Genomic DNA, 25,997 nt, shown 5'->3' on the forward strand with positions numbered 1-25,997 from the left:
CCCAACCAACCCCTTGCCCCCAAAATTATTTTCTGTGTTGCAACAAACCAGCCAGCAACAGTTGGCCCACCCTCACAACGTCACATTTTTCTTGAAAAGAGCACCTTGAATATTAATTTTTAATTGAGATGTCTGACATCATCCTCCGACCTCCCCCATCAATCAATGGTTGGTTTAGCATAACCAATCAGAGGTAAACACAGCAGACTATTTAGCTTCACCAACCAGAGGAGGGAAAAATCACTCTGTCACTCTGTCTGAGCCTTTGTGAATGCACAGAGCAGTGGATGTAAAATCTGTGTGTTTAAAAAAAAAAAGAAAAAAGAAGGAAGAAGCCATTTCAATGCTATTAGTATATTTGACTCGAGCATTCAGGATTCTGAAGGCCTTGGGAAGATTTACATGGCAGCGTACAAAAGCTGAAAAATGGATGGACAAAAATATATACATATAGCCTAGTGTACACACCTGGAAGCTGAAAGGCCAAGACAAAAGCTATGAAATGAACATAATAGACTGTTGGAAATTAATGAATACAATTCATCTGCTTCTGATAGTGTTTAAAGTAAAATCAAATTGTATTTATATAGCACATTTCTCATACATTACAGTTTCTGCTTTTGTCATGTTAATAGATAAATATTGATTATGATCTACTATATTGGAAGATTTCTTTATTTAGTAATAATGGCATTCATTCATCTCCAAATACGCAAAATGCCTCTGTTCTTACAGGTCTGCCACATTCAACATGGCGGACGCGCTGACGAGACAACCCACTGTCTATGTTAAACTCTGTGTGCGGTTCTCCGGCACAGGGCGGAGTGAGAGATGGAGCGTGGCAGCGGTGCTGGGCAGTGCAAGAAGGGGTAGGTCAGCCGGGCCAGCCTGGACACGGACTGGAGCTGCACTTGCTGCCCGTTTGCAAATGAGCAAAGCCATGCGAGGAAGCAGTAGCGGGAGCGCGTTCATTCGAGCTCAGGGATAGAGTGTATTTATATATATATATATATATATATATATATATATATATATATATATATATATATATATATATATATATATATATATATATATATATATATATATATATATATATATATATATATATTTTTTTTTTAAAAAAGCGCGGTGCATGACGTCATAGGCTCCCTATATGATCAGAAGATGCAGGGCTCGTGTAGAAGGTGTCCGGTTCTGGTGACTGGGTCTTCAATGGACCGGGGAAAGGAACTCTGATGGCTCTACGCGGCCCGGGCCGGAAGGAGACACCGAGGGAAGCGTACAGTAGCAGCAGCAGGTATCTGGGAAGCGTCGCGGTGTCCGCACCCCGCGAAAAAGAGGCACCACGGTGCGCCTATCGTGCTTTTCACCGGAGGGGACGAGCGGCAAGGGGAACATGGCCGCGCAGTCGGACGGCAAAGCCGGGGGGGGTTTCGCCCAGCTTTACGACGTTGACGTCGACGAGCCGCTGGACTCGGCCGCGATCCACATCTGCCAGTGCTGCCGCTCTTCGGCGTGCTACTGGGGCTGCCGCTCCGCCTGCCTCGGCTCGTTCCTCGACGGGGGCCAATCCGCCGCCGGGGGGGTCGGCGTCCGAGAGACTCACTGCCCACCCCGGCAGCAGCTGTGGCTGGACTGCCTCTGGATCATACTGGCCCTCCTCGTCTTCTTCTGGGATGTTGGCACGGACCTGTGCCTTGCGGTGGACTACTACCAGAGGCAGGACTACCTGTGGTTTGGCCTCACGCTCTTCTTCGTGCTGGTGCCTTCCGTGCTGGTCCAGATTTTGAGTTTCCGCTGGTTTGTGCAGGACTACACTGGCGGGGGGCTCGGGGAGGTGGAGGGTCTGACAAAGAAGGGTGCGGTGGCTCTGGGCTGCCACTATCCCGGCAAGGACCGCCTGCAGCTGGCCACCATCTGGCTGTGGCAGGCCACCATACACATCCTCCAGCTGGGGCAAGTGTGGAGGTAAGTGGCCCGGGTGCAACGGCACCTGATATCCACACACCATGCAACAACAACCGCCCCCACTCAGTCTCACACCCCTTCACACACACACAGCTCCTCTCACATGGCATACAAGTCATTGAAATCAAGCTTGTGACTCAAATGATTCTTATTTTTCTATATTGAAATGAACTTGAATTGCTAAAATATATTCCAGCCCTAAAAACACCACCAAAAAGTATTTGTATGTGTTTTTATAGGATTTGTATTGCTGTTTACATGACCTAGTCATTATTTTGACATTTTAGTACATGTTTGTTGAAAGCTTGAATTTGGGGCAAAAAAACATGTGTTCGGCGCCATCTTCAGGTTAAACACTGGGATAAACACAATTTGGCTGTTTTTCCTCTCTTTGGACAAGCACTTCATCACTTCTGTGAGGCTGTTGAAGTCTCTCTGCAGTGTCTGCCACCCACCAGCTCAGTCTCGTACGTTTCTCCTTAGCGAGTTGGAATTGTAGCATTTGAGAATAGCTTTATATAGATTTTCATGTTAGTGATTTATTAGCATAGCATTTTGTTAGTTTATTCAGCATAGCTTATGGTATTATAGAAATGATTTAGATTGTAGTTTTCATTTATGCTGTCAATGACAATCAGACCACGCCCAACCCTCTGCCCATTTGCTAACCAAACGGTCTCCAGGCAACGCCTCCTTTGAGCGCTATTTTCAAATATTAGTGAGGGGTGAAGCAAGAGTCTGGTTGAGGGGTGAGTTGCACTTTAAGTAACAGTCAACAACGCACCTCGTGAAACATTCCTTCGAAATCCCTTGCAAGCTCACAAAACCAACAATCTAGTGTTGACCGCCACCAAACCACTGCACTCTCGGTGGAACCCTTGATGTACAATATACATTTGTTCAACGACCTTACTCATCCAGCACTGCTTCGCACATAAGTGCTCTACTCTCGTCGGATTGCTAGCTACACCGCTACCGCAAATGGTGCTCGCCTGGGGCCTCATGTACTTAAGACTTGCGTGGCTTTCATACTAAAACACGCCATACGTCCATATCCAGATGTACGACTCCAAGCACATTTCTTTCAATCAATGTGGAAATGTTAGAGTACCAGACTCTTCTCTCTCCACACCTGTACATAAATATGCAAATTAGTAGGGGTGTGCAAAAAAATTGCGATTCTCATCTAGTTCGATTCAGAATCGATTTTAAATGTCCCAAAATCGATTTTATTCAAATTATTTTATACGGTCTTCCCTTTGTGTGTGCCTTTATCGGGGGCGCTGTTCGTGTTGTACCCGATTTGGCCACTTAGGGGCAGTGTGGTTCCACACGGTCTAATACACTGTTAAGTTGTAGCCACATTAGAGAGTAGAAGGAAAAAGTCACGATCAAGTTATTCCAATAAAAGTTGTTTTTTTTGCAGCGTGGAGCCGTTCTTTTTAGTGATAAAAGTGCCGCGAGTAGAGCACTGATTAGCATTAGCGAGTCAGACTGGAGTAGATCATTACGATTCCTTGAACATCTTTAAATTAAAGCAAAAATCATTGTCAATCAAATCATTTTGAATCAAAAATCATTCTTAATCAGAAATCGATTCTGAATCGAATAGCACACTCAAAAATCGGAATGGAATCGAACCGTGAGACATTCAAAGATTCCCACCCCTACAAATTTGTATAAACAGGGCTTGCGGGTGGGAATGATTACAATGCATGATAAGATATTCACATAATAAAGCATGAGGCACAAATTAAACCCACCCCCGATGTGAGCTGGAGACACTTGTAAACAAAGTAGAGGCCCGAAAAACTATGATTTTTGGCAAGATGTCCTCCGTGATGAAAGTGCCGCCAGAGTATCTCGGCAGTCGCCGTTAGTGGCTGAATGCTGAAATTTAATACAATAATATAAGACAACCCTTTGCCGCCTCTGATAGCGGATGAATGACGTGTTTAAGGAGCATCGATCTGATTGTGATCGCGGAGGTTTAAACTTGGAAGATACGCACAAAGCGCGCCCCACAGTGACATTATTTTGTGGCATGTCTGCCGCCAATAGATAGAGGGCATGTTGAATGTGCTTGTTTAAGGGCAGGATTTTTCCTGTGTACGAAATTCAGAGGCGGCCACCCCCACCTTATTTGCTCACCACTTCCAGCCTGACTGATAAAAAATTAATACTTTAACATGATAATAGCCATAGTCTTATTGGAACTATTATTTTTATTATTGAAACATGGAATTATTATATGCTGCCTGTAATTTTTCTTAAAGCGAGTCAATTGATTTACAGAATACATTAGGATTAGGGATGTTCGATACCACTTTTTTCCCGACCGATACGCAACTCTTGAGTAGTCACCGCTACTGATACCAAATACTGATGCCACTAGTAAATAAAATACCCCACCCATAAATGACATAAGATTTTAAAGAAAGACCTATATATCCCAATGTATTATTTTTAATGCAATTTTTAATTCAAAATTTTTAAAGTTAATGGCAACTTTGTATTCATATAATTTCTAATTTCTTGTCCCTGATCGTAAAACGGCCGCAGGAGGGTGGCTGATAATTGTGTCGGTCACCGCCTTGAGTACCGATATCTTACAATAATACATATACAGTATTGGCACTGGTACCGATACCTGTACCTGCTAACAGCACTAGGGCACTGATATGCAACCCCCCCCCCCATTTCACTCAAGCAGAATTTCAGGGATAACTGAAGCTTGCTCGTAACTCAAATGATGCTCACAAGGAAAAAAATCGATAAGGCGACAAATTCTCATAAATTGGGCCACTCATTGGTCAACCACTCGAAAGGGCAAGTGGTGTCGAGTAGATAAAGCTAAATAGAAGAAGAGCTTGCTTCACTACGACAGCTCGATGAGCAAGCCTCTCTGCACGCTCCCTCACGCTTCACAGAGCAGACACTAATTCCATGTCAGTGGCAAAACTCCCAAAAGAGAATATGTGTCTACAAATCACCTCAAAACACTGTATGGTAGTTTACAAATTCTTTGAAGCCACATGCAGCGCATATAATGTACAGTACCGTGTGTGTGTATCCCACAAAGATGTACACACACACACACGTATAAATTTTAATTGAGTTTTAGTTAGTCTTTTGAATAAAATTTATTAAAGTTTTTGTCAGAATTTAGTAATTTGATTGCATTTTAGTTTAATTCCAATTGTAATAATATTTTGTGCCCCAAATTATAACCTATTTTTAGCTGTAGTTTAACACACAAGACACATTTAACACAACGGTGTTTTTATTGAATTTTGCTTCAATGCATTAGTGAAGTTTTAATCACAGTAATTATTAGTATGAGAAATATTTTAGCCTGTAACATATAAAAAATGAAATAAAATAAAAAGTTTGGTGGTAACTGATCATTCATGTCATGCTGCTGTGCCAACGAGTTCAATGCTCACCATTCGTAACCTCAAATGTCTTAATTACAGCAAATGTGATCACAGCAACACTTCTAGGTTATGAATGTAAAAATAATCAAATGAAGAAGAGTAAGTACAGTGGTAAACGAGTGTGCCTTTGTTGTCATTGATGGGCTAACGTAACACATCTATATGGTGATGTTATAATGCATCTGTATGGTGTATTATAACACTTGAAGCAATGGATATTTATACAAAAAACAGTGTTTCAACACATTCAGACAGATAATACAACATTACTTACAATTACAAGCATACATTATTTATCCTCTGTGGAAGTTTTGATGGCCGATATATTAAAAACTGTTATTTTTGCTCCGATGGGCGCTTTTCTACCACCGTCTGCTCTGAGTCCGTGGCTGTTGAGTCCCTGCAGCATTGGCCCGCCCACAGCACCATCTGATTGGTTGCTCGTGCAGTGCTAACAGCCAAGTGCTAACAGCCAATAAGCAGCAATTAGCGGCTATTAGGTTAGCCTGCGGCTATTTGGGAGTTATCCCGGGGTTAGCGTGTGGGTGAACAGTTAGCCCACGAGCTAACAGTTAGCTCGCAAATTAACAGCTATTTGGGAGTTAGCGTGCGGGTGAATGGTTAGCCCGCGAGCTAACCGGCTAGCTCGCGAATTAACGGCTATTAGGTTAGCCCCTGAGCTAACGGTTAGCTCGCGGGCTAACGGCTATTAGGTTAGCCCCTGAGCTAACGGTTAGCTCGCGGGCTAACCTAATAGCCGTTTTTTAGCGTCTATTTGAGAGTTATCCCGGGTTTAACGTGCGGGTGAATGGTTAGCCCGTGAATTAGTGGCTATTTGGGAGTTGGCGGCATAGTTGGTGCAAAAGCTGATGGCAAACCAAAAAACTTTAATATGCTGCAAACCACAAAAGCTTAATAAACATGTGTTTGAAGACATTTAAGCAGTCAAGTGCTGGAGTTGTTATTATTATTTTATTATTAACAATTTTGACACCAACTTTTTTTTAATTCCCTGCAAATGTATATTGGCTTCAAATATTGCTTATCGGCCTCCCTGATTACCGATAATCGGTATCGACCCTGAAAAAATAACCGGTCTATCGCTACCATTTTTGTTGTTAACGATCATGTGATACAACATGACAATTTTGATGGCAGCCCGTTACATATGCGACTTTGCGACGCTGTTCACCTGCGATTCAAATTGCAGCAGAAGCGGTTGTGGACAGTCAGCCACTCACATTTAGTTGCACAATTCAGTTGCCTCGTGCGCCTCTCCGCTCTAACTGCAAAGATAATTGTTCACTCTCTCATTTCCTCCCTGGCTCATCTCTCTGAGAAGATTCTTTTATGGTGTCCACTTGCCTCTGGGCAGACAGCAGCTCGAGTAGCTAACTACGCTGTTGTTGGTGTGTGCGTGTGTGCACGTGAGTGTTTATTTCCATCCTGCTGAGAGGAGAAACACCAATGCATGGTCAGTTTCAAGGGTTAAATGGACCACACTTCTACACATACACGACCCCCCCCCCCCCCCCCCCCCGTCACACTGCTACTTGGGAAAAGTGGTGGAACATGGGAAGAGGGGGCAGGGGAAAGCCTTCAGACTGATTGAGATGGATCGTTAAGAGATGGAGAGAAGCTGTGGAGAGGATGGAGTGGGAGAGAGATGAGGGTGGAGGAGGGAGGGTGAAGAATGGAAGGGATCCGATGGGGAGAGGAAGAGGTGGGAAAAGGTTGCTTGCACACAATACCAGTAAAAGGGGGATGGGAGAAGAAAAGGGAGAGTGCTTGCTTGGGGGAGGGTTGATGTAGAAGATCCACACTTCTCGTTTGTAATTATCAATGCAAGCAGCTGTCAGGGTGACCTGCTACTCCATCTTTAAACCAAAAGGCTGTTTGTTATGTCGTGTTTAAACCCAAGCTAAACATAGTACTGTTAAAAAAAAAGAAATTATAATTCTGGAGTCAAGGTCACAGCAATTTGTGATGGAAAAGGTCACCCCATGATCCGTGCTGCTTACAGGGCATGCGTGTGTATGAGCTCCTCTGTGGATGCTCTATTATTGATGCTATGTGGTTGTAACTGTTACTTTTTGCAAAGGAGAGGACTTTTAACGGCAACACCGCCGTAGACATGCTGTAAAAGCATGCGCTGATGCCTGTGCAACATTATTTAAGTATACACACATCCTCACACGCATACGCTAGTGATGCAGAGCTCAGGGGCACTTTAATTGAAATCCTACATTCCACCCACGTGAGCTGTCACTGTATCTTAACAACAAAGCGTGGAGCATCTTTTACTTGTCTGCCCCTCGGTTCATCGGACGTAATGATACAAAAAAAAAAGTAGCTCATGTTCACAGGAATTCACGCCATTCGTTTATCTTTTAAATGATCTTGATCTTTGATCTTGTTCAAATAGAGTAAAGGAAGCCAGCAAGGATGCTCGTCCTGAAAAAAGATCAAATGTGTAAAAGCCCTTTTGGCCATCAGCAGATGTGCAAGTTGTGGGAACGTCTGGGTACCTCACAATATGATACGATATGGCTCACTCAAGGCTCACGATAACGATTATCTCACGATTATTGATATATTGGTCAGGTAATAAATCCACGATAATCTACGATAAAAATACTCAAGACATAAATTGAGGCTTTTTCAATGAGAAAATAGTCTCTTTTTGTACCATCACTGAGACAAAACATTAAAACTGGTGTCTTCTTCACAATGAGTATTTAAGTGTATTTTTTTTAAACAAATACAAATGTCTTCTCAACAGAGACCACTTTCTGTGAACAAATTTGTGTCTTTCTTAAACACTATTGTCATGCAACGTGTCAGTCAGTTACATAGTGAATTGTGTCATTTTAAAAACTGGCGATTTTTTTGGGGTGTAACATTGCATTGCAAAAGTAAATAAATAAAATTACTTAAATATTAAATCCAATTAAATCAATATTAATATTCCTCAGAAATTGTGTGCTTCAAAAAGTTGAACCATAGAATATGTTTTAAAATGTTGCGTATGAGTCAGTTGCTGGACAGATAATAAATGTCTTACACAAGTAAAAGTAAGCTCATGAGTCTTCTTCGCCTGAAAACGTCCATACATTTTCCCACCACTCTTATGAGGCGCTCCCCCAAGCGGCCTGCCAAGAAATTGCTCAATAAGTGATGAACAAAGGAGCCGTTATAGTGGCTGTATATTAACCACAAATATCTCGATACTTGCGAATGCGTATCGATAGTCTATCGGGAGACAAAGTATCATGATTTATCGCAATATTGATATATCATCACACCACTACTATGCATGTTACATGTATATACAGTATGTACAATTGCATCGCCATATTTAATATGATCTGCTTTCATTTCGCCTCTAAAGTCAATTGAATTGAACTCATTTCCAGTTAGTTATTCATGTTCTAATTTTGTAATGAACGATTTTATCATTATAAACCAATTTCCATTAAAAATGTTTGTAAGACCATTTAAATGTTAGCCTTAGATAAGATCCTTCAGATTCTACACCAGCTAACAACGATATTTAAGCTGCTACTCATACACACTGTGCAGTCTAATGAGATCCAATAAAAGAGTCAATTTAGTGTGGTATTATCAATTCGGTCTTCAGAAAGACGATAACACAAAAATTAATCACCCAGAATAGTTGGGCTATTATCTTTCTAAAGGCATTTTTTTTCTTATCATGCGTGACTGTGTGTTTAAACCAGCCGGTGAATCAATTCTCAATGGATTAATAAAGTTTATTTTGTACCTCTGACTGCTGCAGGTACATCAGGACGCTGTACCTTGGCCTCATGTCGCGTCGCCAGAAGGAGCACCAGCGCCGCTGGTACTGGGCCATGATGTTCGAGTACGCGGACGTCAACATGCTTCGGCTGCTGGAGACTTTCCTGGAGTCGGCGCCTCAGCTGGTCCTGCAGCTGTGCATCATGATTCAGGAGAACCGTGCCGAGACGCTGCAGTGTAGGTCGATGTAGTAGAAGAGCACACAAAAACAGAAGCTGCACAAATGGTCATTGGCAGTTTGCACACATTAGGCTTAGGGATGTAACGATGCATCGAAAATCCATCAAATATCGATGTAAACTGCTTAGAATATGCATCGATTCACAACACCTTGTGCAGTTTTTCATCGTTTCTAGCCGGACCCTTTTTGGGGACAAACACGTTTTGCAGATATCCAGGTATTGTTTGTCGGGTCTTTGTAGGTCCCTGTAAAAACTTGGATCGTCTGCAAAAGCTCATATCTCTCCCAAAACAGCTCACCTATGTGTCAAAATCAAATTTCTATGTCATACAAGTAGTCAGTGCTCCCAAAATGCATTGTCCCTTTGGCATTCTGTGAGCACCACAAGTCAAAATCATTAGATGTTTTCTCACAACAGCTAACAAAATACAATTATATATAAACTGAGGGGAGGGGGGGGTTACAAGAGCAGTATTCAAAGTTTGACATACTCCACTCACAGTCAACGAAATTGCAACAGTTTTTATTCACACATACACATTAGACTGCAACAAAAAAAAGTGTGAGCCAAATTCTGTATATTTATGAAAAACTAATAACTAAAATTATGCCTAGCACAAAGCGTAAATGAAGAACCAACTACTGTAACACTTTCACTACACAGTAAATTCTGTTGAGTAAATGTGACTCTAGAGTGGGAGCAAATAGACTCAGTTTTAGAGTATTATTTACACTTGGAAGAGAGTAAAATAAAGAATTGAAAAATAGATAGATAAAAGTCACTCAAGGGTTGAAGAATGAACTCACGACCTTCAGCTTGGGAGACAGACAATCGACGCCCTGAGCCACGCAGCTCCTGCTGTGTGCTAGAATATCACTGGAATCTTCATAACTCCAAGACCAAAAACATCTTGGAGCTAAGCAAACAGTAGAAGTGGCGTAGCTCAGGTGGTACTGCGGCCGTCCCCCAACCTAAAGGGTCCTCAACCTTTCAGTGACTTTTATTATTTTTGTCAATTCTTTATTTTACTCCCTTCCGAGTGTAAATATTACTCTAAAACGGAGTCTATTTGGTTCTACTCAACTTAGAGTCAAATTTACTCTAAATGGAGTCAAAATTTACTCTACAGAATTTACTGTGTAGTCACTCTTGTCACCTTCCTCCTCTTGACCATCCTTACGCTGCTCTCTGTTTGGCCAAAGGTTTTCATCCACGTCACAAATGCAGCGAGGAGGGAAAAAAACGGTGTGAATGTCTCAACCATCCTCTACACTGATATGCTGGACTCATTTTGACAAATAAACAGATGATTTTGCATATTATGACTTACATACTGAAATCCTACTGACATGTTTTGGAGAGGATAGCCTTTAGACTGAAAAACAACTAATCCAGCTTGATCAGCAAGATCTATTCAATTGGAAAATGTGCTAAATGTGGGCATATTGTGATAACTGTAGGCTAAATGTACACAACCATTTGCATAGGTCCACTGAGGCAATTGAGACAATTGGCAATTTGATGAAAGCAATGACAAATGCCATTCAGTTGAGACCAATTGAAAAGTAGTTTTGGGATTTGTCCATGGTATTTTGAAAATGTCTTCTCAGTTTCAAGAAATGTGCCAAACCTATAGAGAAAAACTAATAAGACAAAAAAAAAAAGGAAAGAAAAATGTTGCAAGTTTGAGAAGGGGCGGAAAGAAGCAAAACTTAAATTAGTACGTAGGACCAAAATGCAAAATAAATAAATGACTAAATAAATAATTAAATAAATGACTAAAAGTGAAACAAATAATATATATACATATATATATATATATATATATATATATATATATATATATATATATATATATATATATATATATATATATATATATATTTATATGTATATAGTTTTTATTTCCATTTATATTTATTTTACTGGATTTTATTTTAAAATTATATATTTATTTTATATCCATTTTATTTTTACTTTTAGTAATTTATTTATTTAGTCATTTATTTATTATGAATTTTGGTCCTCCATAACTTAGCCCCCTTTACGTAATTTAAAATCTGAATTCATAAAGACATACACAAGTATTTAAATTTATTTTAAAAGATTAAAATAAGTTTAAGGGCAAACCTCCTTGTGAAGGAAAATAGTAAAAACTAAAATCAACACGATTCCTCAACAAAGATTCTAGAGCTTCAGTCTTCTTCGTGTTGCGAGGGCAGAATACAAAGCACTGATAAGATAACAATGTAGTTAATTAAACAGTCAAAATTATTAGTTCATTTTTCATAAAAAAAAAATACATATATATATATATATATATATTTATACATATAAAGTTAATGTTTGTAACAAGGACAAAATGTAGATGTTAAAATAAAAATATCTTTTGATTGTCAGAAAAAAGAAAAAGCAAAAAAACCCAAATCGAATCAAAAATCGGGAACTGAAAATCGAATCGACGCGGGCTTGAGTGAATCGTTACATCTCTTTATATAATACATAATTATAAGTCTTTTAGTAGGTTCTTCCCTTTGGTTGAACTTCAAGACAAAACCCCACTGGCTCAACCTAGATTTGTTACTACTCACTTGAAGTTTCTTCAAAGTTTGTTGGGAAAGGATTTAACTGAGAGGAAATGAAGCATGAGTCCTGTCTGTCTCCTGCAGGCATCTCCTCCCTCGCCTCCCTCCTGTCTCTCGCCTGGGTCTTGGCCTCCTACCACAAACTGTTGCGGGACTCGCGTGACGACCAGCGCAGCATGAGCTACCGCGGGGCGCTGCTGCACCTCTTCTGGCGCCTCTTCACCATCTCGTCCCGCGTCCTCTCACTTGCCCTCTTTGCCTCGCTCTTTCATATCTACTTTGGCATCTTTGTGGTGGTCCACTGGTCCGCCATGGCCTTCTGGGTGGTGCACGGGGGCACCGACTTCTGCATGTCCAAGTGGGAGGAGGTGCTTTTCAACATGGTGGTGGGCATTGTCTACATCTTCTGCTGGTTTAACGTGAAGGAGGGCCAGACGCGACACAGAATGATCACCTACTACACGGTGGTGCTGGCTGAGAACACCATCCTCACTGGCCTGTGGTGAGTAAAACGATGTTTATTTATTTTATTTATTATTATATTGTAACTTTCCTTATTACCAATTTTCAGTGCTAACTTAGGATTGCAATAGTTATTAACTCATTCACTGCCATTGACGGCTATAGACAACAAAAATTCATTTGGACTATTTCTATTAGTTTAACATGTTTTTACTATTGAAGTCATGCGATTAATTACAATAAAAAATGTTAATTGCCTGACGCGATTAAAAAAAAGATCAAATATTTGCGGCGTCATGCAACTGAAAATTTTCATTGTAATTAATCACGACTTTACTAGTTAACTCACAATTAATCACAAATTGTTTATCTGTTCTAAATGTACAATAAAAAAAATATCTAGGTTTTCATACTCTTGTTAACAAAAGTGGGAACAAAATGTTAAACTAATAGAAATAGTTACAATGAATTGTTGACGTCTATAGTCGTCAATGGCAGTGAATGAGTTAATTTGGATAAACAGTCCCATGGCAAACATAGCGTAAGTTACTTTGTGATTCTGAAGGCCCTGAGCAGATTTGATTGACAAGGCCGCACAAAGAGTCTGAAATCTGATTCGACAAAAACTTAATATACCCATACTTGAAGCAATGCAGCCAAGGTGTGACACAATTCTTACCCAAAGTCAGTTTGGAGTAGGCCCCAGCTAACCTGGGACCTGTTATATGTTCAAGGGGTGTAGGGGTGGAAAAAGAGACAGGGTTGTAATTAATTATTGTAATAAAAGTTCATTTTTATTGTTTATTATGTTTTTTTAGAGCGGGTTCTATGATTAGTATTCATTTTTATGGAGTATTTGTCAACTTTCCTTCTTTTGTACGGATGTTCAGCAATACCAAAATTAACACATTTAAAACAATCCCTCAAAGCAAATTGACAAGGATGAAAATGAAGGACATGTTAGCTATAATTGTAGTTTGTTTTAGTTTAGTTTTATAAACGTACGGTATAGTTTCAGTTACTTCTTGTCAAGGGGTAAAGTTTGTTGGGGGACCCAAATGCAGGGAAGCAGGGCAAGGAGGCAGAGGTGATGGACAAAAAAAGGAATTGAATCATTCAAAACAAAAGCTAACTTCAAATGGCAGTAAAACAAAACGTGGGGAGGACAACAAGGCAAAAAACTGTCAGCATGACAGGAGGAAAACGACAATGAACCGACACAGACAGAGGGGGGAGACAGGAGACTAAATACACACACGCTAATGACACAACAAGACACACCTGGGGCAGGACACAGGTGGCTGAGGGCACTGATTGGTTGACACGAGGAAGGGCAGGATTACACTCAACAAGACCAAGGGAGACACACAAGGAAAAACAGAACCCAAACATGACAGTACCGGCTCCCAAACGTCCCTAAAACAAAAAAGTCCAAAAACAGGGCGGGCGGCAGGGTGCACAGAGGCTGCGGCTGACTAAAAGTGAAAATAAAAACGGATATAAAAAATATAATTCAAAAATTAAATTAAAAAAATATATATAAATGGAAATAAAAATAACCCAAAAAATACATATATGCATGAATAATTAAAATCCAAAAAACGAGATTCAAAACATAAAAATAGTCTAAATAAATACAAAAATAAATACAAAAATAAATATATAAATAGAATTAAATATCAATCAATAAATAAATAAAAACGCTCTGCTCTAACATTTATTTATTTCATGCTGTAGACGCTCTGCCAGGACGAAATGTTATTCAAATAAGGGGGCGGTCCTAAGGGTGTCTTGGGTTGAACTCCGCCGTTGCAAACCGTTGGTCTAGTGAGCGGCTTCGGTGAACAAGGAAGTCTCGCTGGAGAGCTCCAGCAATGGACGACTACCACCCAAGACACACTACCACCCAAGACACACTTAAGACCGCCCCCTCATTTGAATAACATTTTTGAATTATATTTTTTATATCCGTTTTTATTTTTACTTTTAGTCATTTATTTATTTTGGCAGTTTTTATCCTCCATATGCACTGACCAAGGCTGATTGGATGGTCAATTTCGGGGAGTTGTTGTTTTTACATCGGCTGGGCTCATCAAACTCATACGTTATTAAACTCATTTAAATTAATTACAGATAAATCTAAGACGCTGTGGAAACACAAATTCTAAATTCCCTGCGGAACTTTTACAACCAAGAACTCCTGTTGCTCAGAACTCAAAGATCCTGGGCTTGTTGGTGGAAAAGCAGCTAAAGGGCCCACAGAGATCAACCTAACTCCCCAAATCCACCAAAATCATGTTACACCACCTGCGTCACAACTTAGACCTGCTTTTAGCTTGTCTAAAATCTAGCCTACTTTTGGTCAAATTCCCAAACACGCTAAACTAGACCTGGCCCGAAAATGAAAATGCGCCTGTTTTTACGCCGAGCGCAATCTGTGAAATTAGGGCCCCCGATGTGTTTAAACCAAATGCAAGAGTGTAGAAATTAATGAATTAGACTGGCAGTACAAAATAGACAAAAATAATTGGCGTGGATTAGAAAAGTACTAACATGACTGTGTCCACATGCAGGTACGCCTACAGGGACCCGGTGCTGACCGACTCGTACGCCGTGCCAGCATTGTGCGGCGTCTACCTGACGTTTGCCGGCGGCGTCCTGGTCATGCTGTTGTACTACGGCTTCCTGCACCCTGCCACCGCCCACCTCCAGCCAAGCCCCGCCTCCTCCTGCTGCGCCCAGCTGCTTTGGGGTCTTCCCCTTCCCCCTTCTGCACCTCCTACCGCCCCACCGACCCCCGCGCACATGACCAAGTCCCAGACAGAAGAGGACGTGGCGGAGACCTGTCTTCCCGTCTTCCAGGTGAGGTCAGTGCCCCCCACTTCCAAGCCTGAGGGCCCGCTTATAAAGATCGACATGCCCAGGAAGCGTTACCCGGCATGGGACGCCCACTACGTTGACAGGCGCCTGCGAAGGACTATAAACATCTTGCAGTACATCACACCGGCCGCAGTGGGCATCCGTTACCGTGATGGGCCCCTGCTCTACGAACTTCTACAATATGAGTCCTCACTTTGACACACACACGCACACCAATGAGTACACACGTAACACACACTGTGAAGAGACATGTTTGTGTTTACGGGCACATTCAGAGAAGAATAAGAAACGCACACATCACACTTGGTATAAGCACAGAGACACGAAAGCAATCTGGCACGTTTTAATGCACACACAAAATCACACACATTCCTTGCAAGCACCTTCAACCTGCGAGTCTTTTGGCCATGACTCAACAAGCTGCCTCAGTGGGAGTCCATTGAAAGCGCCTCCTCTCTATTTGTAACTACCGCCATTCATCTGTGTCAGAGTTTCACCACCGTCAGCATATTTCATACCAGATTGATTTGCCGCTTGCTGTTTACATTGTATCACACATTCCCTGGTACCTCTACAAAGATGAAATGTTGAAAAAAAAAAGTAGCCCACTTCTGTAAATTGATGTTAAAGGGATCATTCATTGACTTATTGAGCCATTTTCAGTTCATATTTTGTCCAGAATGAATTTGGTAACTTTGTTATTCTTCATGTAGAATTAATACCTTTAAATACAAATTTTTCCACTTGCTTTCGACTGAAGATGACATCACCTGCGCTGAGGAAGTAGATAGCGACCATTCATGGCTCAGTTTGCTGACCAAACCTAAAAAACAGGTGAGCCATGATTGGTTGTTACCAGGGCTGAACTGGGCATCTGGCATTCAGGGCAGATGCCCGGTGGGCCGGCCTATTTTGGGGCCAATGCAGTGCTTTTTAATTTTTATTTTCCTATATGTTACCCCAAGAGACTAGCCCACAATTTAGAGGGACCAGTCTGTTAACCCATTTCGAATATAGATAGCAAACTTGAAAATTCTTCAAAAAACATCAGTGGCAGAACTACATGTCAGGCAAAAGTCAAAATGCCAGGGCAGATTTTTTTGTGCCAGTCCATCCCTGGTCCTTACCTACTTCCTCAGCACATATGATGTCATCTAACCTTGCCAGCAAAATGAATTCTCGCGGTATTTGTGAGTTCACAAACTCCGGAGAATACATCTTGTACCGCTCCCGCTTATACGTTAGCAGCCGATCTTTTTCAGGCGTTGTTTAGGCAGAACGAAACCAATAGGCGCCGATGGCGAGGGGGAACAAACAAACCTAACAGACGAATGGATGCTGCAATTAATTATGTTCTAGCAGAATTACTCACCGTTTCTTTGTTGAATTTGAACAGCGAGAGGAGTTTCGTACATTTTTGTGTGGTAAAGAAGACGAGATTTTCATCTGTTGCCTTGATTGGTCAAAACAAAATGTGCAAAGATGCCGCATCGTCCAATCAGCTTGAAGTATTGTACAGCAAGCCCTGCCTTTCCCGAACGGGTCTGCCTAGTGAAGTAACAGATTGATAATGTGAAGAACTCCCTCGAGTGAATCATAATTATCAATCTGGCAGGTGAGGTTAGATGTCATCTTCAATCGACAGGAAGTGGATTTTTTTTTTTAAGTTATTAATTGTACAAGAAAAATAATGAGGTTTCATTCATTCATTGTGGACGAAATATTAACTTTTTACAGCTGAAAATGGCTCAATGAGTCAAGTATCCCTTTAAGGATGGAGGAAATTGGGTTGTTGGAGGGATTCAGGTCGTTGAAAAATCGGGTTGTGTAAAAACAATAATCATATGGCGTTGTGAAAATGTGAGTGAAAAGTTCCATTGACGAGACGTAACTTGAGCTAATACTTTATTTTCTGCAAATGAATGTGTATCGTAGATAATCACAAACTGGAGAGGAAGGGAGAAAACTTGTTCGCTATCCTCTCTATTATCCTTTGAGAAGGCGGTTTAAGGCAATAACTACGTTTACATGCAGTCGAGATTCAGGTTAAGGTCAAGATTACGGTTTCTGAAACATTCGCGATAACCTGTTTATATGTGTGAGCGGATGGCGTTATGACTTCAAACTTAGGCTGTAGAAGTTCTTCTTCTTCTTCTTTATTCTTCCGAAATCAATGTAATTGTTGGGGACCTAAACGTGTAAAAATTTGATATTATGAAATTATCATAAAAACATGGCTATATAGCGCCTCTTGAGTGGAAAAATAAAAAACAATCCCGGCACGTTTGACCTAGGGCTGCGAAAATTGGCAGGCCTTAAGATGTTGATCAGACCGAATATTGTAACTTTCCTGCAAAGGGCGTGGCCATTACATTGCCAAAAAATCTGATGATACACTGTGACAATAAACGATGCCATAACTTAAGCCAGATTATCCTATTTTGGCAGTCCAGGCCTAAAGACATCTACGAATTTTTTTCTTATCACAATGGCATGAGATTGAACCCACAACCCCTGGGTGGGAGACTGACGGCCGATTTGCGTCCCTGGGTTGGCTCATCATCCCCCCCCCTTCCCAACAGGCCGATGCTCAATGAAGATAAGAGGATCGATTGTCCTCTTCAGCCGTAATAGTATATTTTGTTTCCCGGGTCTTGGGGGAGGCTCCTCTTGAGTCAGGTTTGAAAAACGACTAAGTTTAACAACTCAGAGTCTAGAAGAAAACTGGGCTGAGCAGCGATCACATTGATTTATTTGACAAAGACATACAAATAGGACATATTCTGGCCAGAAGGGGCAAGAAGTCCGTAGAACAAAGAGATACACTGGTTTTTATAAATTTATATACAGTTTTGGGGCGTAACATCTTAATGGTCTCATATTATTCAACTTTTCAACATACTAAAATAGTTCTCAAATGTGTAAAAGACATGTCTGTGACATGCATTCGTCAAAATTGACTTTGGATCTAATATTTTGGCTGTCCCTAAATCAGCCAAAAAAACACTCTGTTCAAAACAGCCTGTTTTAGGGGTGTGTCACTTTTGTGTAAATAGCTGCACCAGGCCACGCCTAGGCCATACCCTTCTCTCTCGAAGGGGCAGTGATTTGGGTCATGGTAGCCATGTGCTAATGTTGTGAATGGAAACGACTGGCCATGGCAACAGAAGAAAAGAAAAATACAGACATGTATTTTACACATTTGAGAACTATTTTAATATGTGGAAAAGTGGTATAACGTTTTTACCATAAGAAAAAATGGCATAACGTTACTACAGAGACTATGTTGTAGCGTTAGTTTGTGATTGTTTAGGCAATGGTTATTTTGCCGTAACCGGCCAATCTCGCCCAAACGTTATTTTGCCGTGAATGTCTCCGATTTGCCCTGAATGCTTGTAGACATTTACAAGTGATTATGAATAACACAAATGTGCACATTTAATCCTCTGCGCAGTCGCAACGTGCAAGCAGTCTCGTCGAGACCACTTAGCGGCCGGTTAGCATCACAAAGTCACGTCAACTAGGTGGCGAGTTGCCAGTCACGGCAAATTAACCACCGCGGATTGTATCTTGACAAAACAATCCGCAACCGCTTCATATTATCCGACCACCGTCTGCTTTATCATATCTGACCTCTTGTAACCAAACAACCTCCACCCGACAAATGTAGCTCCCACTTTAGCCACTAAAAATACACCAGTAATATGGTAGAAGGTGCACATCTCTTATTAGAAAGGATAAGAAGGAAGGCTAAATCAAAAATGTAAAACTTACATCTTTCCCGTTTGCAGTCGTGTCACACTGTTGGGGCCGATCCATTATGTTTAAACGTGTTGCTAATCCAGCTCTGAACAGGCTTTCATTAACAAAACTGTCCTTTGAGAAATGATGTCGGTACACATCCATCAAAAATAAAAGTAATCCACTGTCTTCTCAAAGATTTGGGACGAAGGAAGCAACCCCTTTTTCCTGATCAATGTTTCCCCTCTCCACAGATTATTTGCGAGAAAGGGAAGAAAAAGAAAGGAGCAGCCAGCTTTTCGAATTTCAGTGAGCATGACAAACCTTTACCAGAGGCGGTGCCACTAACCCGAGGGGGCGGGGTCGAGTGCACTTCCATGTCTTGTTGACATCACTAAGTCACGGAAGTTTAATCTGCCCGTTTGAAGCACACATTTTAGAAAGGAGGAGGACTTTTTTCATACCTGGTTGGATTGTAGACAGGCCGTGGATGCATATTATTGATAGAAACCCCCACTAAAGTGCATTTTCGTACTATGGGACCTTCAAGGTAACTTACTTTATTGGCTACTCCAAAACAGGTCTACTCCTACCTATCAGCCTAATGATACATATGGTTTATTTTGGCCACTAGAGTGCGCTAGCCAGCTGACATGCAGCTGCCTTGTCGTCATTTTTTCTGGATAAGACATTTTTACGAGTTTCACCTGTGCTGCTGGCGGGCACTGCCTCTTTCCTTGGGCCCGCTTAACAAGTTTTTCGACAAGATATATTAAACGGACAGTTAAATAATTTTTAACAAGCGGCGGTTATCATTTTTCCAGGGTCAATGCGCTTTGTACAACTTATCTTTGCGGAATGCCTCCAAAGTCCAACCAGACGGCTTTAGGAAGATTACGTTTGTTCCAAAATTTCCAACACAATTTGACAAAACCAATACAGCTCTCAATTTGACATACACAGCGTCACTAAACCCACATCACACATCATTTCCCGGTTTCATGATGTAAACACATCATGAACAATCACGGTCAAGCACGACCCCGCCTATGTGTTATTAACATCAAATATGCGTGCATCAAAGTTTAATCATTGGGGGAAAAATGGTGATTAAATGGGATACATTGATTAAACACACAGAATATAATGATTGTAGAATTGAGGCAGAAACGTGACGATAAGGCTAAAAAATGTCCAGGTGTTGATGAGGTGGGTATGTTCAAAGTTCAAACGTTCAAACGCATCAAGACGACCACTCATTTTAGGCTGGTTTAGTGAGAGGCAACGTAAGATGGCCGCCGCACATCCAAGTAGTTCATGAAGACCAAATTCCTTGCGAATAGAGTATGCACACAACGCAAGCCAAAATTGAGTTCAAAGGAGGTACCCTGATCGTGTTTACATGACCAAATGTTAAAAATAGCATATTTGGGGGTTTGTGCATGTTTACATGATATTTTCATGATTCACATTTTGAAAGGGTTATCGACTGCATGTAAAAGTAGTCAATGTCTGAAACAAGATGTAAGAGTAACCAGTAATGGGGTTCAAACAAATATGTTTGACGAATACGCTAGACAACGACCAAAAAGAACTAGAATTTCAAAATGAGCAAATGCAAGCATGTTTTTGTTCATTTGTATAAATGTTCTCCCTTTGACGCATGAGCGTACCGTACCCACTCATCCAAAGCCACCTACAGCTAAGCTGTGATTTTTATTTTGCCTGGTTTGTTTTTCCCTCTACTGCAAGCTGTTACATTGGCAGGAGGCGGAATCATGTATTGAGAATATTAGTCATCTCTTGAGCACGTGTGGTCGGGGTGCCGTGACCACCGCTAACAGTTGAGGGGGGGGGGGACTGGTTTTGGGATCAAACAGGGTAAATTTTTGCATTTGTCAATACACATGGTGCAAGTGTGAAGAACACATACAGAGGTTGTTATTATTGCTGCTGTCTCGGGAGCATTGCACGTTAACGAGATCAAATGAGAGAAGAAAATTAAAATGGAATGTTGATGGTGAAGCTCATTTCTGCTTAAATACTAGTGACCAAATGTATGAAAAAATGTTTGGAGTAGTTTGAAAAATTCAAAATCTCTCCATTACAAATTATAGTATTATAGTATAGTATTTTATGATTTTATATATTTTTTTCCCAAAGTTTTTGTCATTATTTTCAATATTCATTATGATGATGTAATGCACTTTTCTTTCATCGTTATGACCTTTCTGCACTGCCTTATAAATTTATGTTGCCAAATGTGGTTATGTGCCCTATCGGGGCAATGTTACGGAAAAGTGCAGATGGGATTGCGCAACTCATTTGAATTAAGGACACAAACTACCAATGAGTTAGTTCATACTACTTTCTGTGGTGCTACACTTCATTTGCTGCCAACAGATGAGTAGGTTAGTCAGTGTGAAGATGCAATAGAGTCATATATTCATGTGCAAATGTGTATCACACGTGCGTCATTAAGGTGCAAAAGGGCAGATTGTCACTTTGGATTCTATGGTGCAACATGAGTACTGCCTTCAGTTAGTGCCGCCACACGGACAGACCACTGCTATGCAAGTCTCTCATTGCAGGGAGATGTGCTTAGTTAACACACTCACTACACTTTTGTCCTGTGCAGCAGGGTGCTAATTTGTTCGTGCATACAGTGAACAGTAGTGTTGTAATAACATGGGACGGGATGCATCCCCGTCCTCACTACTTGAACGCACAAACGGATACAGTTAACCCCTGACCCCTTTACAATTTGGGAAAAGATTCTAATGGTGCTATCAAGTGAAGATTTTGTTTCAGTGAGATGAAGAATTGAGCCAAATGTGTGTTGTGTGCTCCACATTTAACCCTATAAAGCCTGAACCATGAAATAGATGACAGAAAATTTGCATCCTTTGTAAATAGAGTATTTATTGGTCTTTTTGAACAAACTTTTTTTTTTTATTTTTTTTTAATGAAAATCAACTTCCACATGACTTGATTTGTGTCATATTTGATACATCCTGTCACAATGCTCGTAAATGTATAACTGTGAGAAATATAATAACAAAACAGGCATATCAAACATATTATTTCCAAAAATCAGAAAGAACATTTCCCACTTTTAACCCATTCACTGCCATAAATTCATTTAAAAAAAAATATTAAAAATTAGGGGCGACAAGCAATTCAAATGTTTAATTGTAATTAATCGTATGACTTCACTAGTTAACTCACGATTAATCGCAAATTTGATATCTGTTCAAAATGTTCAATTAAAAAAAATTCTGTTTTCATACTCCTGTTAACTAATAGAAATTGTTCAAATGAATTCTCGACGTTTATAGCCGTCAATGGCAGTGTATGAATAGAAAAAAAAAAGAAGAAAAGATTATTAAAAATTTGGGGCGTCAGGTAATTAAAATTTTAAATTGTAATTAGTCGCATGACTTCACTAGTTAACTCACGATTAATCACAAATGTCATATCTGTTCTAAATATACAATAAAAAAAGTATAGCTTTTCATACTCTTGTTAACAAAAGAGGGAAAAAATGTTAAACTAATAGAAATAGTTGAAATTAATTTTTGACGTGTTTAGCCGTCAATGGCAGTGAATGAGTTAATAAATAAAGGTGTCAGCTTTCTCAATTGGGGCGATCTTGCAAGGTCACTGGAAAAGCCATCAGCTGGGTGATACTGCCCTCTAATGGATTTTCCGTGCAATGCATGTATCGGATCAATTACGTCAGGGTTTCAATGGGGACAAAAAGATTATACTCACGAAATAGAGGGCTCAAAATGTCTTGTATTATATATGATACGTTTGGCTTTATAGGGTTAAGCAGCAACATTCTCTGAAGTGGATAAGGAAATTTTTCCAAGAGAAAATCCAGCGGGTGTTGGTGCTACACACTCGAGCGCTGCACAATGAGTCATTGTATGCTAACCCAACATAATGTGCCATCTCAAAAACACAGCCAGGAATGAATGTGTTAAGAGTGTGAATTTAGTTTTGTGGTTGCTCTGCTCGCATCCTAAGCAGCCGCCCTTACAACCACTCTGCCGAATCCAGAGCTCCAGCCAATCAGGTGTGTCAGCCAAATCAGGTCAAACGCAACCAAAAAGTACTGTCAGATTTCAGCTTCAATTTAAGAGGTTTCACCCCCCCAACACAACGGAGAATATCACATTTACAAGTGTTTGGAAAGCTGACATTGCACGCAGTCATGGCTTGAGAACAAGTGTATGTGGCGCATAAACGCTCTACAGCTCCCATCGTTAGTAAACAGCAGTGACCCACTTTCACTGGCAGCTATAGCGTACATGCCCGTGACACAGGAAGTGGTACAGTATCTGCTTCAGCTGATGACCCTCGGATCCTTTCCTTCTTCACACTTTTCTATTGCCATCATTACGATACAAATTGGTTTCATCTAATTCCAGAGGGTTTTGTTTTACTTTGTACTTCTGGAAAATAACAATATAAGCACCTCAAAAATCTGCAACAGCTTATGCTTATTGCTTTCCTCGTTCACTCTAGTCTTTTCTATAGTAGAGGTCCCATACATTAAAAAAAAAAAAAAAATCTAATGTATAGAATCCTTAAATGGTAAAAAGGCCATAATTTGTGAAACCTCTTAAATACAAGCTCCATTGTGGTGGATTATAAAGGCCAAAACAGTCAATGTCCAAATACTCCTGGCCTACTGTGAGTGCTTTGCATGTGTGGTGCTCAGACTTGATTGTAGCCTCAGGTATCTCCTCCTTATCGCGTCTGTCTCGCTACAGGCGACTCTGCATCACTGTACGTGCAAAGGTCCCTTCGTTTCAGTGCGCCGTTTCTTCCCTATTGTATAGCTTCACATTCACAGCTATGCAAGATTACACACTCAAAGGTTCTGGGCACCATTGCTTTTCATTTTATAGCACTGGTTTGCCTTTTATTTATTTATTATTACTAGCGATGCATTTTTTTTTAACCTTATTTCTTTACATTTGAAATGTTTTCAGATGAGTTGGGTGGGGGTTAAAACAGTGAGGAATGTGCATCCTATCATGAAGAAACAGAATTTTTTTTGTGCTTTTAGGTACTTAAATGTTCCACTATCAGGGTCTGCGAAGCATATGATGCTTACATGAGGCGACGTGAGCGTGTTTCGGTCACATCACATGAAGCTAAATTTTAAAAAGAAAGATTGTTCCATTGTTGTGAAAGTATCATCACCTTATATCAGGTAAAAACGATTTGTTTTTTGGGGGGGTCATGCTTTTCTACTGTGGTCTTTAGCTTAAAAATAAGTACTAGCTGTAGAAAGTGTGCTAAAGATGTGCTAAAGTAGCTTTTGGTTTCTTGTGGCATTTTGATTGTAAATAGCTTTTTTTGTGTAAACTCATCAGTTTCCTCAATATTGGCAGAGTTTACTTATGGATTGCTCATTCCAAGGCTAGTAGATGTTCTCTATAAATATCCCGAATGTACGATGAGAGAAGAAAAATACAGTACAGGTGTTTTTGTAGGAGTCTGTGCAACGTGTTGTCCTAAGTAGAAGCACAATGATAAATCGATGGTACAAGTGTCTGTGCAGACGATTGCGTTTTGCCAAAGTGGCACTTGGTTTATTGGTTCACATGCAATTAAATACAATCATTGTATTTCCAGTTAGAACAAACATCAAAATTGGATTTTGATTTTATGGGCTTTATTTGCTTTGCGTGAAGTGTAAACAAAGCTTGCAGAGTTGAGGTTCTGCCAACTTTGAAGCAAGTCCATTTTCATGGAAGGGTTCAGGTGGAGAAGCAAGTTTAGCTGGTGTAGTCATCATCAGCGATGTTAGAACGTATGTGCACCTCACAGTTATCCAGGAACCAACCTGTCTTCGGGGAGAAATCCCCAAACTCACACCAAATGTCTCAGTGGACGCCAGAGACACAAGCATGCATTGTGTATCGCTGGTTTCTTTATGTACTGTGTCTACAATAGTGTCAAATCATTCTGGGAAAGAGTTGAATATTTTTCACTAATGGCTCAACCGTGGCCAGTGTTAGAAATTGTGTTATTTTTCTTACAATACCTCCTGAAAATAAAAAGTCTATTTATCTGCAAAGATTTACAATGATGTAGAGAAGTAGTGACACGTCGAATAATGTAAAATATATGGAAACAGTTCACTTGGATTTTAAAACAAGAGTATGTATGTCAGCATTGTTTTATATCCCGTCCTTCCCTTTTGTTACACTGTATTGTTTGTTGTGACTGCAATGGAGAAAAAATATCTAATAAAGAAATATGAATTAATTTTTCCAAATGTCTCATATTTTCTTTTTCTTGAAACCAAGCAAAAACAAACTTACAAATCCATGTTTATTCTCTCTCTCACACACACACACACATCATTACAAGAATCTCTTAAAGACCTGAAAATTCCTTCCAGTGCACTAAGAAAAATATATATACATGTGTCAAACATGTAGCATAACAAAAGACATGAGCCATAAAATTAAAACATCTGTATCACATTAGAGAACGAATGAAAGGCCAAACAAGCATTAACAAATGGCATGTATACCAACAAATCCATCCCATCTTACCAAGGCCAGGACCAGGTTCACCCAGTGACCCCTCCAACCAGAAGCCTACTTGAATTTGTGTCCGACTCTGCTTAAAGAATGTCACAAATATAGAATGGGAAAGCAAAGTGATATACCAACTTAAAGAAGTCAACCCAAATGTTGACAGTAAAATGTTCTACGCAGCACGTGTGGAATAAACAATAAAACACACCCACGGCTGCGCTTCAGAAGGCAGGTGAGCCATTAGCGGCCATTTCCCGTGCAACTCTGATGTCATTTTCAGTCGACAGCAAGTGGCAAAACGGTTGCGCCTGAGATGGACCAAAAAAATGGGTAACTTTTGCTGCTCAACTCATA

General features: G+C 40.4%; 1 protein-coding gene across 1 annotated transcript; it reads left to right on the forward strand.

Annotated features, from left to right (window-relative positions):
• Positions 1 to 1,144: 1,144 nt before the first annotated feature.
• On the forward strand, positions 1,145 to 25,365 carry xkr6a (XK related 6a). The gene is made up of 4 exons (XM_086068469.1): positions 1,145 to 1,971; positions 9,208 to 9,404; positions 12,079 to 12,496; positions 15,030 to 25,365. Exons 1-4 carry the CDS (start codon positions 1,400 to 1,402, stop codon positions 15,532 to 15,534), a joined length of 1,692 nt encoding a protein of 563 aa, XP_085924595.1. The 5' UTR covers positions 1,145 to 1,399; the 3' UTR covers positions 15,535 to 25,365.
• The last annotated feature ends 632 nt before the right edge of the window (positions 25,366 to 25,997 follow it).

The sequence above is a fragment of the Leptonotus elevatus genome, chromosome 2 (genome assembly GCF_054856555.1).
Source record: "Leptonotus elevatus isolate MCC_2025b chromosome 2, RoL_Lele_1.0, whole genome shotgun sequence".
In the NCBI taxonomy this organism is placed as follows: Eukaryota; Metazoa; Chordata; class Actinopteri; order Syngnathiformes; family Syngnathidae; genus Leptonotus; species Leptonotus elevatus.

Bases quoted from the DNA above. Each gene is read 5' to 3' on its own strand.
- xkr6a (XM_086068469.1), top strand. From the start codon at position 1,400: ATGGCCGCGCAGTCGGACGGCAAAGCCGGGGGGGGTTTCGCCCAGCTT. The intron at 1,972-9,207 runs GTAAGTGGCCCG...TGACTGCTGCAG, and splicing joins CAGCTGGGGCAAGTGTGGAG to GTACATCAGGACGCTGTACC. The intron at 9,405-12,078 runs GTAGGTCGATGT...TGTCTCCTGCAG, and splicing joins CCGTGCCGAGACGCTGCAGT to GCATCTCCTCCCTCGCCTCC.